The sequence below is a fragment of the Girardinichthys multiradiatus genome, chromosome 5 (genome assembly GCF_021462225.1).
Source record: "Girardinichthys multiradiatus isolate DD_20200921_A chromosome 5, DD_fGirMul_XY1, whole genome shotgun sequence".
Lineage (NCBI taxonomy): Eukaryota > Metazoa > Chordata > Actinopteri > Cyprinodontiformes > Goodeidae > Girardinichthys > Girardinichthys multiradiatus.
In genome coordinates, this window is record NC_061798.1 from 46725375 (window position 1) to 46743684 (window position 18310).

Here is an 18310-nt window from a genome sequence, read left to right on the forward strand (position 1 = left end):
CTTTGTTCGTTTTTAAACTATCCAGATCCCGTTTTTGCTTTCACACAAAAGCAGACTTATCTCAGTTACCTATTGCCCTGTTTATCAAATGGCCTTTTTTTTGTTGTTGTCACTTTTATAGCTCCAGGTGGGGCCAGAACACAGGGAATCACTGAACTACACCCCATAGTTTTCAGACTCTTCAGTTTTCCTTGCACGCCGCCACCTCTCCAGTTCCTCCTCTGAAGAAGTCCCCAAGCAGGCCAAGTTAAAAAGTTTGACCTCCAGAAAACTTCCGATTGGGGGTTTCAAAATAAAAATAAACGTTAACGCTCAAGTCGAGGACAATAACATGCAGCTCTACTCTGTTAAATTTATCTTACATAAACCTGCAGTTTCCCTTATTAATGCCTCAACAGAATTAAATTACCACAGTAAATTTAGCCAGAAACCAGTTGGACAAACTCGCATCAAAGAATAGTTGAACTTCAGAGCCAATATTGGATTTATTTAAAAATGTCTGAATTGTTTGTAGCATACAGCAATTTTAATACTCTATTTATATTGGTTATGAAACTGGAAAAGGGAAGTGCCATAAAGCTTTAAGTTCATATTACTATTGTAACATATCTATGTAATTCTTCTTATTTCTGTCATTTAACTATTGTATAAATATAAAGTTTTGTTTTTGTACATTTTTTGTTTTACATATTTCTATTTTGTATGAGGTGAGATGAACTTAAAAAATTACGAGGCCAATTCTTAATTAGCCAATTTGTTTTCGACAAAACGGGCAAAAAAAAAAAAAAAAAAAAATCAGTTGATCTAACTCATCACTCTGTGCTTTTATTCTGAAAGCAGGAAATTCAAACTTCCGTGTTTTGTTTTTTTTTGTCTGTGTTTTTTAGCGAGCTTAACGCAGCCATGTTTTAGTAGAGGCTGACTTTAGGGAAAAGACACACTCAGTCGCACTGTCAATCACAATTAGGGAACCATGGGAGTAAACTGCGAGGGGAGCTTGGTGTAAGCACTGTGTTTACGTCCAAAGGTTGCTTTAATTCGAGCATTATGTGCAGCGCTATGCTGTGGGACGTTTGCAGCCGACCTCACCAACTGGGAATTCTTGCTCCACTCTGAACTGGAATTGGCATGAGACGTTATATATTTAAAAACAAACAGAAAAACTTCACTTGGCTCCGCTTTTCTACCGTTTCGGCGTTTTAAAGTACGCGAGTTAGCGTTTATCTTCGTCTAAAAAGCCACGTAGAGGCGGATTGTGGTCGCTCCAAGCGTGGGAAACAGTGCGTGGATTTGACTACAACTAGTGGGAATCTGTTGTGTTCATTTCTGAGAAACTACCCTGCTGACGGTGAGTCGACTTTTTGGAAAGGAGTGACCGCGTCTGTGTGGCTCCCATAAACAAGAAAAGTGACACATTTAAAAAAAAAAAAAAAAACTTTTCTCCTCTTTTAGTCCCACCGCCGGTGTCTTTTTTTCTGTTTCCTCCAGGGGGGACGGAGACACTCCCCAGAACAGGCGAAGCCAAACGGCCACCGACCGCTGGGAGTCCGGGGAGCAGGGAGCAGAGATGAGTGGGGGAGAGGTGGTGTGTTCAGGCTGGCTGCGAAAGTCTCCTCCTGAAAAAAAGTTGAGACGTTACGTAAGTGCACTTTATATCCTATTTGTAACGTTGCGGTAAATCAACCTGTAGGACCGCATCTCGCCTGCTTTTCCCCGGAGACTTTGAGGTGAAATGACAGACATGTCTGTAGGTCTCATGTTGTCTACATTTCAACAGCCTGATTTGGTTTTATTTTCTTCTTCGTTCTGGTGTAACCCGTGTTTGACCCCCGCCCCCCAAAAGCCATGAGTTTGCAAAAAAAATGGAAACTGTGGCAAAACGGTTAAAATATACAGCGTCGTCTGCTTGTATTTTCAAAACTGATAACGCTGCAAAGAAAAGCTAGTTTATATATTCATCTTTTATCACACAATCCTGCACAGAAATGTGGACAAATCTTACCCTTTACAATAATTTCTTTCATTGCAGAAGTTATTCTCACATGAATAGTAAACAAAAATATGTGCACCCTAAATCCACTGGGTTATAAACAAGACATAGCCACTCTTCAATATGGGAAAGACAAGTGGCCTTCAGGTCATCTGCATTGTTGCTTCTGGTGTCTCTTCTTGTTCTTGACAATACTCCATAGATTCTCCGTGGGGTTGAGGTCAGGCCAGTCTGCTGGCCAATCAAGCACAGTAACACCATGGTCATTGAACCAGCTTTCGGTACCTATGGCATTGTGGGACGGTACCAAATCCTGCTGGAAAATGAAAACGGCATCTCTATTAAGCTGGTCAGCAAATGGAAGCATGAAGTGCTCTAAAATATCCTGGCAAGATGGCTGCGTTGACTGTGGACTCCAGAAAACCCAGTGGACCAACACTAGCAGGTGACATGGCTCCCCAAATCATCCTTGACTGTAGAAACTTCACACTGGTCTTCAAGCAATGTGGAGTCTGTGTCTCTCCTCTCTTCCTCCAGACTCCGGGACCTTGATTTCTAATTAAAATGCAAACTTTGCTTTCCTCTAAAATGAGGACTTTGGACCACTGAGCAACAGTCCAGTTCTTTTTTATAGCCCAGGTAAGGTGCTTGTCGCTCATATGTAGGATTTGTCTGTGCTCAATGGCTCTTGATGCACCGACTCCAGCCTGAGTCCACTCCTTCTGAAGCTCCTTCAAATGTTTGAATGGACTTTGCTTGACATTCCTCTCAAACTGCAAATTATCCCCGTTGTTGTTGCACCTTTTAATACCCCGCTTTTTCCTTTCGCTTAACTATCTATAAATATGTTTGGATACAGCACTTTGTGAACAACCAGTACTGACCTTTTGTGGTTTATCTTCCTCGGGGAGGGTGTCAAAGGTTGTCTTCTGGACATTTGTCCAGTCAGCAGTCTTCCCCATGATCGTGTAGGTCATAATATTGCCATTAAATAGTATTTTTACATTAAAATGCTTTTCATAAATAGTTATTTTGGTATTATTAACATTTTCAGAGGTGCTGAATTTTAGGTTTTCATTATCAGTAACCCATAATCATCAAAATGACAAGAAATACTTGAGATATTTCACTCCACCTGTAATGAATCTATACGTGACTTTCATTTTCTGAAATGAGAGACAAATATTACATGTTTTGCGATTATTCACATTTTATTAGATGTACCTGTAGTGAGGAGAATGGTAAGGAGGAGTTCCAAACCTCACTGTTTTAAGTGGGAAATTAATGAATTGATTAATTGAATTTTTCCATTAACTGGTTTTTCTGTTGATTTTATTGAAGCTTTTTTCACATCTTTGCCAGTATTGCTGATGCAGTTCTGCGAAAAACATTTGCCCCCTATAGATTTATTCTGCCTAAGCTTTTTGTCACACTATCCACAACAATATGAACCTATGCAAAAATAAAAAATAGTAAATTCCCCCTAAGCCTAATGACGACAACTGCTATCAAGCGTTTGAGATGAGCTTTATCAGATTTAAGTCCAGACTTTGACTAGGCCACACCATTTCCTGTTTTTCGGACTCATTCAGAATTGGACTTGCTGGTGGGCTTTGAATTGTTGTACCATCTGTGCTTGAGCCTCAGGTTACAAACTGATGGGCAGACATTCTCCTTTGAGATGAATTGGATTTTAAGGTTCCATTCATTATGGCAAGTGGTACAGATCCTGAAGCAGTAAAGGAGCCCCAGATCAACACACTACCACCTCCATGTTGATATAATGTTGGTTTTCTGAAATGCCGTCTTAGTTTTATGCCAGATGTGACGGGACACACACCTTCCAAAAGGTTCCACTTTTTCAACCTACAGAATATTTTCCCTAAAGACTTGAGGATCAGTCATCAAGATGTGTTTTTCCTCAAATGTAAGATGGCCTTCGTGTTTCATTTTGGTAGTCGGTTGTTTTCTCTCGATTCATACTGACCTTAACTGGGGCAAGTGAGGCCCAGAAAGCTTTAGATGTTGTTTTGTGACCTCCTGGATGTTGTCGTGCTCTTAGATTCATTTTTTTTGGCCGGTCACTCATGAGAACGTTCCCCACACTCCCATGTTTTCTCCATTTGTAGTTGTTGACTCTCACTGTGGTCTGCTGGGATCAGAAAGCCTTAGAAATGGCTTTGGAAGTCTTTCCAGACTGATAAGTACGATTCATCTCGTTTTGAGATCTTTTAGCTCACCTTATGTTGTCAGACTGGTTCTGTTTTAGAGATTTCTTGACTTTTGAAGGTCAGGCAATAATCAGGCCAGGTTGTGGTGTTGATTGATGATTAACCAAGGGGGGAATTATTTTTTCACATTGCTCAGAATTTCTTGGGCTAATTCTTCCCCTTAATAAACAAAATAATAATCGTTGCATTTTGGCCGTATTATAGCAGTGCCTTGGTTTTTCTCTGTTAAATTGTATTTCTATGCCTGGTTTCTACGTAAAAAAATAATTTTAAATGTTTTTAAATGTAATTATTTTATCGTGCATGTTATTGCAATTGGCTTGTTGGTAAATAGGATACCTTCAGCCAATGCCTGTGGCTGGTATTTATCTTCTGTGCCCAGGTTGGGCTGCGTTAGTTGAAACCAACAATATTTATTTTGCTTTTAGTTGATGAGCAAAAAAGAAAACTGGTGGTAGATGGGAGTTTTAAGCTGCTTGTCCAAAGTGAACTGTAATAAAAGCCCTTTTTTTTTTTTTTTAAACAAATTTGGATAATTTAATTTGTGTAAATTTGTAATGTTTGGATCTAGGAAGCTTGAAAGTTGAGACGCACCAGTCAGTCAGCTTGGATCCGACAGATTTCAATTAACCGGCTCTGACGGGTGATCTGTAGGTAAAAAATGTAAAGATAATTGTGTTTCTCTTTTTATTAAATGTATAAAAACTCATAGGTGACTCATATGATCATATGGTCTGAAGAAACATCAGTCAAAGAATGTACTTTGATGCATCTCTTTTAGTTTAACAAAAGTCAGAAAAATACATTTCAGGCTCATATGTTTTGATGCGTAAATGCGGATAATCTTGTCAAAGAAACTCCAGCCATGTTTATTCTCTTTTATATATTTTAATTCTTAAAAATAAAATCAGCTGGTTGGACCTCAGAAGAAAGCCGGAAATTGTTATGCTTTGGTGCATTTCTAGAACTAAACAATTTGATAGGTTTTATTTTAGTTAAACATCTGTTTCGCTCTTTAGCTCAAGACTGCAGGCAGCAACAGAGCTGTGGCTAAAAGTAGTTTATTTAATGATATTTTCATGATTGCTTGTATTGCCATTTGAAGAAATCAGTCCTTACCGTCCATGCCAGCTGATTTTAGCCTAGCTTGTAGAACAGGTAGCTGTGGACTGCTGAGTATCTGAAAAGTCACAGCCAAGACTAGAAGGTTCATCTGAGGGGAAAGCACTGAAGCTTACATTTTCATTATCTGGACGACTTTCATTTTTTCTTACAGATGTATTTTTCTATGGTCGATTTGATGTTTTGACTTCCACCTACTACACAAGGAAAAACTACAGTTTTATGATTCTAAGCTAAGACTTTTTAAATGATCCTTCCTCTTTCAGGATATGTACCTCGTATGGTTTAACAGCTCAGATCGAGGACATTGCCTCAGTTGATATTAGCACTGACTTTACGGTGGTCTGCGTTTATGTGTTGTGCCCTTCATAGTGTGAAAAGCAAATAGATATCAGTATTTAAGTGTCAAATGAATCTTTACAGCAGAAGGCTGTCTGTGTACTTGTGGTTTCGGGATGGGGGTAAATTCTTCATAGAAACAAAGTGGTGTTGCTAATGAGGTAAGAGTGATGCAGCTAAGCAGGAGGATTTCTGAATGTAGTAGAATATTTTGGAGACTTGGAGAAGGCCTCCATTCAGAAAGGTTTGTTTCTGGATTTTTGGACAAATATGCGGCTCAAGTTAATAAACGAGTGGTTTCATGACAAGTTGTATAGATTGTCAGAATAAATCAAAAGCAAGAACACTGCCAGCGGTTCATGTTTTAGTCGAGGGGAGCATGAAGCTTTCTGATCATAGCTGCGTTAGTTGGTCTTTCCCCAGCCACAGTTTGTCACAACTATGTATACTCAAGGGATTTTCCGCTTTATTGAAACTGCCTGTTCTGTCTGGTTCTCCTTTTTCTTCTTTTCTTTTCTCGCACCGTGAGATCTGTAATTTCTTTGTGGAAGTTAAACCGTAAAACCTTCCCTGAACAAGCAATGTAAACCACTTTTAGGGCATCTTCATTGAGGGCATCAAAGGAACCTTGTGACTTCCAGAGAAGGAGCTGACCCATTGTTTCGGTACCAATGCTAATGGCATGTAAGGTGATTCTCACTTAGATCAAATGTGTTCTTTCTTTAGTGAAATAATCTCTGTGCTTACGAGAACTTATTTGGAAAACAAAAATCACAACTGAAAACTTTTCAACTTCCCCTTTCTGAGTTACTTTAAATAACTTTGAAGCTGAAATTGGATGGAGATAAAAACAGACCAGCAGGATGAACCTCATCCCCAAAAACAATGCCAGGTTAGCGGGATTATTCAGATTGCTTTAAATTACAAATGAGAAATACATAATCTGTTCGTGTGTGAAGGTGTTAAACACTTACGGTTTCAAAATCACTACATTTTCCTATGGTTTTAAGTTGTTTTGGTGAGATGTGAGAGAAATTTGCCAGAATGACCAGAATGTTCTGTCCCTCCCCCACCTGTTGCTGCGCAGTGCTAGTCAGCTGGCTGAAAGAAGGCTACTACATGGTCGCCTCGCTTACAAAACCCTCCAAATCTGGCTGTTTGGAAATGATGGTAATGCTGTATAATATTCTGCATGAAAACATCAAAACTATTTCTGAATTTGTCATATGCTTTTTAAATATTTATAATTATATTATGATTGTAATCATATATAAAACAGATTATTTTGCATTAGTATTAAAAATGATTGCTTTATCATATAGTGATGCTGTAAAACTGGTCTATTTTTTCTTAAGGTTGTCATAGTGTGACAACCTCATACTGGCCCACGCTAACTGTTGCCTATGAATTTATGTTACTATTTATTGCTTGTAAATATTGTAGGGATTGCATTATTTTCACAGTGATGTCTACCTAATGTGGCTCAATCAGTATAACGTCTGAGCTTCCCTGACATTTCCCTACTGGAAGCATGTTTGGACTTTCTGTCTCCCTTAAAAGGGCCTCAGTGCGAGGGAACGAGGCCTCAGGGTCAAGCGGATGAAGGAAAATGTTGAACCCTATAGGTCCTCGTCAGATGCCAGTAAACGGGACCCGCAGGACCAAGCTCCTTGAGGCCTCCCGGCAGGGACAAAGCGAATTTACACTGCACACTACGCTCTGTCAGGGACAGATGAAACGGTTGTCATTTTTTGACAATTGGACAGAGAAACCTGTCCCCGACAAATCTGACGGCATGGCGAAAGGGAAACAGAGGCCCAACTCTTGGGTTTAGTTGAGGATTCATTAAATCTGCTTAGCAAATGGAACAGAGAACAAACTGTTTCTGTTGAACACTACCCACCACCACCCTGCACCCCGCGTGCTTCAAGAAACAAACAAACAAGCAACCCGGACGGATTGCAACAGAGGGTCACTTGTGCAGCTTTCGCCTCTTAGGCTAACGAGGTAATATTATTGCACAGTTGAGTCCTCAGCATTGTGGGCAGCACTCAGTTTTCAAATTGCTGCTGTGTGATCTGCCACAGCTTGAAAATGGATTGCACATGCCATTAATAATTTAATGTCCATTAGAAACAAATTACCATTAAAAATTGATATTAGTTCTGTTGTTTCCCAGTCCACTTTTATCCCTGACGCAGACTATTGTCACTGTGTTACCCCTGCGTGTGTGGATCAGTTTCATAGCAGCCAAACTGGTCTGCTTACCAGTTTGGAAGTGAGAATATGAAGGTGAAATAATTTTTTTCAGAAGAAACTGATTCTCTGATAATTTAGGTCTATAAAACAATAATTCTTTCAGAAAACAGTTTGGATAAAATTTTTGTTTTCTGTCCTGAAGTGCTCTTTGTTTCGAAAGTGAACATGTTTGTGGTGCGTCTACATTCTTGTTTGGATATTTATAGTGCCGTAAGCCAGAAATCATGTCATCGGCTCACAAAGAGAAACAAACCCTTGAAAACAAAGCAGTCAGTTTGAGGAAGCCCTGCTGAGATATGCTCCTATGGAACATAGGAGCATATCTCAGCAGGGTAACTAGCAAAACATGGCTACCGAATAATAAGACTCATGTTTGCTCATATTTTGCAAGACAGCAGTTTCACATAATCACATTAGTGGTTAGTTGATCACAGCTAACATTTACTAAAAAATCAACTCAAGGATCCGTTTGTGAAATAATTGCAAGACATTTTTACACTTTTGCTTTTTTAAAGATGTTTTTTCAGCACTAGTGGCCTTTATTTTTATTATTTTTTTACAGTAGGCAGACAGGAAAGAGGGGTAGAGAGAGAGGGGGAGACTCGAACCCTGGACGGCTACTTCGAGGACTGTAGCCTCCGTATATGGTCGCGCACTTAACCCACTACACCATCAGCGCCGCACCCTGCTTTTGCTTTTTATGAGCATTTATACAATGGACACAGTAGTACATTCTAGTTATAATTCATTATTATTTTATATTGTACATCTAGTAGTAAGTCGCATGTGATGTATGTTGTCATGTTGATGTATGCCCAACAACAGTCTTCCAAAAGTATTCATACCCTTTGAACTTTCCCACTTTTTTGTAGCAGCCCCATACTTTCTTGTTTATTGGGGGATTTTACATGAAATGCAAAGTAATTCATAATCATAAAGCCTAAGGGAAATGAGTTTTTTTAAATTAATATTAGAAGAAAGAAATCAGAAGAGTGTGACATGCAGTTGTATTCTGAATCCTTAACTTTCATACCTGTTAAAATCCATTGCAATAATTGTGACTCCTCTGACTCCATATTTGTTAAAACAACCAATCACTGCAGTTGCAGCTGCAGGCCTTTTGGGTTCCAAACTCACTCAGATTGCATGGAAGGTGTTTGCAAACAGCACTAAGTTCTGATGCAGATTCTCAATTGGATTGAGGTCTGGACTTTGACTGGGTCATTCATGAATGTGCTGTGATCCAAACCAGTCCATTGCAGCTCATGCTGTCTTTTAATGCTTGTTGTCCTGTTGTAAGGTGAACCAGGATTCTCTGTATTTAGCTCCATCTTGCCGTCTGCTCTGACCTGTTTCCCTGTCTCTGCTGAAGCGCATTCACACAGCATGATGCTTCCACCACCATGTTTCACTGTGGGGAACGTGGGTTCGGGTTTTGCCAAGTGGCATACATAGGTTCTTGTATGTTGCCTAAAATGATCTGAGCATCATCTCCTATGTGTGCTGTGCCCACTACAAGATTTGGGATAATCTGTAAATGGGACCTTGTCTGGCTTTCTTCCAAGGCACTGCCGATAGATGGCTGGAATACAGCAGTGTCACTTTTAGCGTTAACTTCAAAGTATGCTGTCTTTTTATTAAGTAAATCACTGCTATAGTCCTGTAGGTTTATTGTCCTCTTTAGGTTGGAAGGGAGCTCCTGCCTCAAGTGGAGGAGTTCAAGTATCTCTGGATTTTGTTCACAAGTCAGCGGAGAATGGAGCGGGAGATCGACAGATGGAGCGGTGCACCCAGCTCAGTAATGGGGGCACAGTGTCTGTTGTGGTGAAGAGAGAGCTGAGCCGAAAAGCGAAGCTCTTGACTTACCGGTCGGTCTACGTTCCTACCTTCACCTATGGTCATGAACTTTGGGTCATGACCGAAAGAACGAGATCCCGGATACAAGCGGCTGAAATGAGCTTCCTCGTAGGGTGGCCGGGCTCTCCCTTAGAGATAGGGTGAGGAGCTCGGCCATCCGGGAGGGGCTCAGAGTAGAGCCGCTGCTCCTCCACATCAAGAGGAGCCAGTTGAGGTGGCTCGGGCATCTATACCGAATGCCTCCTGGACGCCTTCCTCGGGAGGTGTTCTAGGCAGGTCCCACCGGGAGGAGGCCCAGAGGACGGCCCAGGACACGCTGGAGGGACTATGTCTCACGGCTGGCCTGGGAACGCCTTGGGCTCCCCCCGGAGAAGCTGAGGAAGTGTCTGGGGAGAGGGACGTCTGGGCACCTCTACTAAGTCTGCTGCCCCCGCAGCCAGTCCTGGGAAAAGCGGGAGCATTCCTATTGTCTCTTAAACTATCTTTTTAAACATTATACATGTGTTTACATCCAATCTTTTTAGCAGCTTAGTTAAGACTTTTTTTCTATGTTGAACCTGATGCTTCGGCGTCTGATTAATATATAAATAAAAACAAGCTGCCAATTTACTGAAATGGAACGAGACAGATTTATTGGATTGAAGTTTTTCAGATATGATTATTCTCAACGATTCTCACTGCCTCTTATAATCAAGGTATTGTGCTTCTTGTATTGGAATTTGCTCCCATAGGTGGAGCAGTAACTAGAAAGTTAAGCAAACTGGGCTGTTTGTGAACCGATGACTGCTTTTCTTGGTGCAGCTGTTCGCTGTCCAGTGTGCCAAGTCCACAAAGTGGTGTACAGTGCTGCGGCCTTGGTTTGCATCTAGATGTTTGGTTAGCTGTCTTCCAAGTGTTTTCCGTTTGATTGGAATTCAGTGGACATCTAAAATGATTTTTTTCTCCCCCAGTATTTGTTACTTTGCCAGACTGAACAGTTTCAAGTGCAGCTATAATTAAAGGCAGAAAACTCAGAACTATTCTGCAAAGCAAATCTAATGCACCAGCCAGTCTTTTTCTTCTTCTCTGTTTCACTGCTCTGGATTATTCTCTCATACTGTGAACTAAGGCGATCAAAGGTTTCATACAGTTTATTTCATGTTCCAACTTGTCCGCTAATGACACAAGTAGTAAAAATAGTTTGTGTCATAAGACTGCTTTTTATTTCCAGAGTATAGCTGTAGTCTGGTGAGGACATAAAACATGGCCGGTATGAGAACACACATGGCCAGAGATGGTCGGCAGCAACCGTGCCGCATGGCTGTGAGGGCTGCCATTAGATTGATATCTATGTTATTTCAGAAATGTAAAATAATCAGTTGTCAGATCTGTAATAACATGCTTTTAATGGATTCTTGCATAGTGCAGACTAATGGTAAAGAAATGCATTGAAACAACTGATGAATCTGCAGCGATTGCATTCAATAATAACTGTCGTTATTGTTAAAGAAGGTGAAAACAACAAGCAAAAGGGACAAAGACATGAGTGCTTCTTAAGGCAGCACCATGAGGCGGCATTCAGTGAGAACAGCTCTCTGTTTTCTCCCAGTTTCTTTCCGTTCCCAGTGCTTCTTGGCAGGCCGAGGCGGCAGGAATGCAATGCTTTTCTGTGCTGCTCTTTGCTGGACGGCTGGGGTGTGAGTGCCTGGTCCCCCACTCCTGCTGCCGCCGGCTGTTTTAGTTTAGGCTGCGATGGGCCGGACCTCTCTGCCCTGCGCTGCTCTGCTCTGCATTGCAATGCACTGGCAATTGTTGTTTCTCTTAACACCAAGAGGGAAGAGGAGCCGCTCCCTGGCGCCCCAGTAAGACATGGCCGTCCCTTCCTGCGTGAGCCGCTGATGGCTACCAGATGGCGAGTGGAGAGAGAGAGTGTAAGAAAAAGGGGAGGGGGATCCCATAGTCCTTTATTCATATTAGTTCTGCCTTTGTGTTTTTCTTTTCACCAGTTATTTTTGCAAAATATTCTTTTTGTTTTTATTTTATCTCCATCTCTTGCTCCAACTGGTAGCTTCTTTCTCAAGAGGCAATATAATTGTTTCATTTTAAGGTTCTTGCTGGCATCTAAGGTATTTAACCTGACTCACTGAGGCATTGCATATTCCTTGTATGTGTTACTTATGTAAATGATAAATCATCTTCAAACTCCAGTGTTTATTGTGGAGTACCACATGTTTCAGTGCTTGGGCCAATTCTTTTTATTTATATATATATATATATATATATATATATATATATATATATATATATATATATATATATATATATATATATATATATATATATGCAAAAGCAAGAATTACTCCTACTGTAGATATTACTGTTAAATTAGAAACGGACCATTGATTTTAAATTCAATTAAATTCTAAAAGGGAAACTCTAAACTATATAGATGCATTACACAGTTTAACATAGGTGCAGCAATAGGTATGGGAGGGGCAACGTTGGGTAACGTTATCTTAGGCCTTATACTATCACAGTAATCTCCAGTCACACTTTCACTCACCCTGTCATCACCTCTAAAGGACTTTAAACGTGATTACAGAAAAGGTTTTGAAATTTTTTATAGGTTGACAATATGTATATACTGGTAACCAGTTCAGGCTTCGTTACCAGTCAATCATGTCATACACTATCGGCTGACTTAATAGTTATGATCTTAATTGCTGCTGCTGTTAGTTGTTTTGGGTGTTGCAATAAAAAAAATTGTAGCCTTTCGTCATTTAGAGTTCACTCAAGTCCAAATACTGTCTTGGTTTTTAGGGTTTTCCATTAGGCACTAGTACTTGATCCCAGCTTCTTTTTTACTATCAACTTGACTGGGGTTCCAAGCGAGCCGGTCACTGATTGGGTGGGAAGTGGCTTCACTGGTTGAGTCACAAGAACAACTCCGTCCAGGAATCAAACCTGCAACAGTGATTGAACCTGTTACAAGCTTTAAGGAAAATGGAAACACTGAAATCAACACCGGGGTCCAATGACAAGGCCGAAACATTTTTGTGCTTGGTGGCTGATAACAAAATACAGAGGGACATAGATGGTGGTTTGTCGCGAACACAAATCCTGTCATGTTTCCTTTCGGGCTGCCTTGCTACAACGACTCCACCCATGTTGAGGTGGTACTTCATTGGTTATGGAAAACAACCTGAACCATGTAGAGTCGAGTTGAGCCGAGCAGGTACTAATGGAAAGGAGTCATAACTGCATTCATGAGTTGTCTGTGTGCAGGCTTGTTTTGAGAAGTATTTTTCCTGGGAGTCTAGGTTGCATTACCTCTCTTAACTCCAGCCTTTGGAAATTCTTAGGCGCTGTAAAGTTTGGATGATTCGAGTGGCGACGTCTGAGGCTTGCCTTTGAACGTAGAAATATGTGACTGTATCTAAAGGTACATCTCAGAAAATGAGAATATGAAAATATGTTCAATATTTTTGTTGCTATGTTTACAAAGTGAAATTCATATATGGATTCATTACACAAAGAGTGAACTATTTGAAGCCTTTATTCCTTGTAATTTTTATGATTATGGCTTACAGAGGAAAAAAAAACAAGTTCAGTGTCTCAGTAAATAAGAATATTACATAAGATCAATAAAAAAGTAGATTTTAAACTGAAATTTCAGGCTTTTAAAAAGTATGTTCATTTCTATGCACTCCAAATAAAATGCAAACATTACTTTTGTCTGAAAAGATAGCTTTGGACCACGTAGCAACAGTCTGTAGTTTAGGAGTGGTTTAAATGAGAAAATGAGCAAGTGGCTCTTGTGTTGATTCTAGCCTCAGTCCACTCTTGGACAGAATTTTGCTTGAAAATTCTCTCAAGGCTGCAATAATCCCTATTGCTATTGCCCCTTTTTTTGCTACACTTTTCCTTCCACTCAACTTTCTATATATATGCTTGGATGCAGCACACTGTGAACAACCAGCGTATTTAGCTATTACCCTTTGTGCTTTACCGTCCTTGTGGAAGGTGTCAGTGACTGTCTGCTGGATCTCTCTCAAGTAAGTAGTCTTCCTCATGTGGTAGCATACTGACCCAGACTGAGAGACCATTTAAAAGCTCAGGAATCCTTTTCAGGTGTTTTGGCCTAATTAGCTGTTTCCACTATTTAACGTTTCACGATATTATAATTTTCTGTGACCGAATTTGGAGCTTTCATTATCTGTACGCCATAATCATCAAAATTACAAGAATTAAAGGCTTGAAATGTTTCACTCTGTGAGTCTATATGATGAGTTTCACTTTCTGAAAAGAGTGACACAAAATATTGAACTTTTTCATGATATTTTACATTTAACGGGTCACCTGTCATTTTACACACACACACATACACACACACATTCTTGTCATGTGATCTGACCCTAGCTGCTATGCCCACAGCCCCTTAATATAGCCCACTGCTGTCATGGTACGTTTTGCCCCTCTTCACCTGCTCCGCTGTGAGCGTCAGTACATGTCCATGTTTATCCCAACTTGTGGATGGGGTTAGCTTGACGGGGGGGTTTCGGGGGTGTCAGTGTTGCAACTAGCTGTGAAATATTGTTACCCGCTTGTGTTATTTCCCAAGTAACTGTGACGCAGACATTCTGCCAGTAAAATCAGTTGTATTCTCGTCTAAGAGCCATTCTGCTTTTTATTTGTCATGTTGTTTGCAAATTGCCAATAATTTTTAGTATGAAGAAAGAAATGCGCTGATAAAGAAAAGAGGATCTGGTCGTGTTTTGGCCACTGTCCCTTATTGCATTAAAGCTACTATAGCTCTGTGTGATATCCTTGTCTTGGCCCTAAGCCAGAGGACATGTGTACACACACACACACACACACACACTGAGAAAAGCAGAGATGCAGCAGAGACCCATGCTCTCTGAGACGAATCATTTTGGGGACTGATTGAAAGCTGTGAGGACCTTTCTTTCCATGTCCACAGACACTTTTGGCTGTCATTCCAAGGAGTTTTTACATGTCCCCCGCTTCCCTTGTTTTGCTCTTTTACTTGCCATGTCCTGAAAAACTGGAAAAACTTCCATAATTTTTCCATATTATTCCACAAATGAGACTTTGAGGAGCCACTAGTAGTAGAACTCAAAGGTAGGTCTTTTTTTTTTTTGCTTGATATTGAAAAGCTATTAGACAATTTTATAAAAACAACAATGATTTTATTAAAACGCCCCCAATACATAGGCTGGATAGGAAAACTTACAAACGATCACCAGGATAACAATGCTCACAATGCAGAACAGTATTGCATATTATAAGATATGCTCACCCCTCTGCTGTCAACATAACTGAAACCTGATCATTGTATTATTTTTTTATTGTTATTTCTTGTTAACAGATTGTTCATAAACATAAAGATAAATCCTTTAGCCATCTGAAAAATGTCCTAAAACTGAAAGAACATAAATGAAATGCCACCAAACCCCTACAGGATATGTTCACAAACTAGTTTAGCTAACTTCATGTATCCTTATCGAACTCTGACCTTTTTCTTGACCCAGGTCAGAGTTGTTGTGGATTAAAGGCTAAAGGCCAATAAATAATCCACAACAACAAAGAAGTGTTCTCTCTCTCTGCAGGCCTGGTTTGGGAGTTTTTGCAGCTTGTTTTTGAGGTATTTTCTCAGCTGAATTTTTTCTTGTTTTGTCCAAGAAATATGAAGGTTTTGTGCTGCAGTGGGAAAGCTCTAAGGACTTCCCAGGAGTTCTGAAATTGAGATCTTGAAGTATGAAGTCCTGTCCAGAAAGAACTTTGTTCATGTTCCTGTAGCTCTGGAACGCACTGTAAAATGGTTGTGGTTTGTTAATTACCAAACAGCAAAAGAGAATCACAATATCTGTGTGTGCAGTACTCATAACGTAGAGGACTATTTGGAGTGCAGTAATTGTTGTAAGCTATATTATGAATTTACATCCAGTCATCCCATCATTTTACTCAAACACAGTGAGAAAAAAGCTAATTATCATAAAAGGTTAACATTTTCAACATTGCGTGGCAGTCAGGGAAGGTGCCTCTGGACTGGCAGGCTGGGGTGGTGGTCCCCCTTCATAAGAAGGGTGACCGGAGGGTGTGTTCCAACTACAGGGGGATCACACTCCTCAGCCTCCCTGGTAAGGCGTACGCCAGGGTATTGGAGAGGAGAGTCCGGCCAATAGTCGAACCTCGGCTTCAGGAGGAGCAGTGTGGTTTTCGTCCCGGCCGTGGAACACTGGACCAGCTCTATACCCTCTACAGGGTACTCGAGGGTTCATGGGAGTTTGCCCAACTGGTCCACATGTGTTTTGTGGACCTGGAGAAAGCATTCGACTGTGTCCCTCGTGATGCCCTGTGGGGGGTGCTCCAGGAGTACTGTACAAGCGGAGCAGGAGTTTGGTCCGCATTGCCGGCACTAAGTTGGACCTGTTCCCGGTGCATGTTGGACTCCGGCAGGGCTGCCCTTTCTCACCGGTCCTGTTCATAACTTTTATGGACAGGATTTCTAGACGCAGCCTAGGGCCGAAGGGGGTCTGGTTTGGGGGACCAGAGGATTTTGTCTCTTCTTTTTGCGGATTACATGGTCCTGCTGGCCCCCTCTAGCCAAGACCTACAGCATGCGCTGTGGCAGTTCGCAGCCGAGTGTGAAGCGGCTGGGATGAGGATCAGCACCTCCAAGGCCATGGTTCTCAACCGGAAAAGGGTGGCATGCCCTCTTCAGGTTGGAGGGGAGTTCCTGCCTCAAGTGGAGGAGTTTAAGTATCTCGGGGTCTTATTCACCAGTGGGGGAAGAATGGAACGGGAGATCGACAGACGGATCAGTGCGGCTGCCGCAGTAATGGGGGCGCTGTGCCGGTCCGTTGTGGTGAAGAGAGAGCTGAGCCGAAAAGCGAAGCTCTCGATTTACCGGTCGGTCTACGTTCCTACCCTCACCTATGGCCATGAACTTTGGGTCATGACGAGATCCCGGATACAAGCGGCTGAAATGAGCTTCCTCCGTAGGGTGGCCGGGCACTCCCTTAGAGATAGGGTGAGGAGCTCGGAGTAGAGCCGCTGCTCCTCCACATCGAGAAGAGCCAGTTGAGGTGGCTCGGGCATCTATACCGGATGCCTCCTGGACGCCTTCCTCGGCAGGTTTTCCGGGCACGTCGACGAGACCCAGGGGACGACCCAGGACACGCTGGAGGGACTATGTCTCTCGGCTGGCCTGGGAACGCCTTGGGCTCCCCCCGGAGGAGCTGGAGGAGGTGTCTGGAGAGAGGGACGTCTGAGCATCTCTGCTGACCCCGCGACCCGGTCCCGGTTAAAGCGGAAGACTACGAGCCATGGCATTAGCTGTGGCATTTGTTTATAAAGATGAACAAAATATGTCTCTTTGTTGTTGTGTGTTACAAATTTTATTGGGAGCAGTAAAGAGGCCAGACAATATATAGATTCCTAATTATGACTGGTGGCTTTTATTAGATTTTTGCATGATTAAGAAATATGTTGTTGGACCTGCATGGCATTTGATCATACTACCTCTCTGCTCTATATGCACCAGGTTATGCATAGCAAATTTTTCTTTACCTCTTATTTACACATTGTCTCTGGTGTTGGTGCTTAGAAACTGAAAGTAGGTTGTGTAAGGCCCTCTTGTCAGCAGTGAAGGAACCTTGTGATTTTGTGAACCTAGTCTGCCATTCCAGAGGAATGTGTTGCAGTTTAAAGATGCAGCTTTGGCAAAATGCATGTGACAAAAGAAAAAAAAATGTTATTTATGAAAATGTCAAGGTTTTGAAGGAGCTAAGTGTGGCCGTCTACATATCTAGATTGGGAACAAATAGGAGATACTGTGGGAATGTAATAAACTTTGTTTTGGGGAGGAACATATCCTGAAGTCAGATGAGCGCGTTTTATCTGTTGCACTGCTTCAGTTCCCATGGTTCTGTGTAGGCTGCCTTCTGTACGTGCAAACCACCCTTAGAGTGTGCAGATTGAATGGAGCACTGTCTGAAAAAGCCCAATTCAGAACATTGACTCTGGGAATGATTCTCAGCATTAGTTCCTGTTAGTTGTAAGGCCTGGGGGGGTCATAATGTTTTTCTAATGCATTAGCCAGAGAATCGCTCTGTTTTTTTTAGTTTTTGTCATCCTCATACTTACTGTAGTTAATGGAGTTTCTATTTGATCATGTTTTCAGTAAAATCAATTTGAAACACACAAAAAGCGAAAGCAATGCATACAAGATTTTTTCTACACAACTGTTCTGTATGTTTAAGTTCACCAAAACACCTGAGAGAAAACTCTCCTGGAATTCATACTTCTGTCTTCAACTACCAATAAATGCTGTTTAGTTTTCTATATAATTAAAAAAAGGTATATTCTGTACCCAAAACATGCTCCATCAATAGGCTGTTTTCAGTTAAATTGAGACATAATTGAGTTTACTTTGTATGCAGGGTTTATAAAAACACACACATTCCTGTTAAAATCATTTCTCATGGTCTAATGGAATTAGAAACTTCAG

The 18310-nt window shown here is 41.2% G+C and overlaps 1 protein-coding gene across 12 annotated transcripts in view; it reads left to right on the forward strand.

The window, feature by feature from the left end:
* The first annotated feature begins 867 nt into the window (after nucleotides 1-867).
* gab1 (GRB2-associated binding protein 1) overlaps nucleotides 868-18310 on the forward strand; it is a 75993-nt gene continuing 58550 nt past the window's right edge. For 2 of the 12 annotated variants that reach the window (XM_047365008.1, XM_047365009.1), the window contains exons 1-2: nucleotides 868-1348; nucleotides 1489-1639. In XM_047365008.1, coding sequence (XP_047220964.1) covers nucleotides 1568-1639 — 72 coding nt within the window. In that variant the 5' untranslated portion in view covers nucleotides 868-1348; nucleotides 1489-1567. Of the gene's footprint in view, nucleotides 1349-1488; nucleotides 1640-14734; nucleotides 14920-18310 lie in introns of those variants that run through there. The other 10 variants (XM_047364997.1, XM_047365006.1, XM_047364995.1 and 7 more) reach the window with 7 other exon arrangements.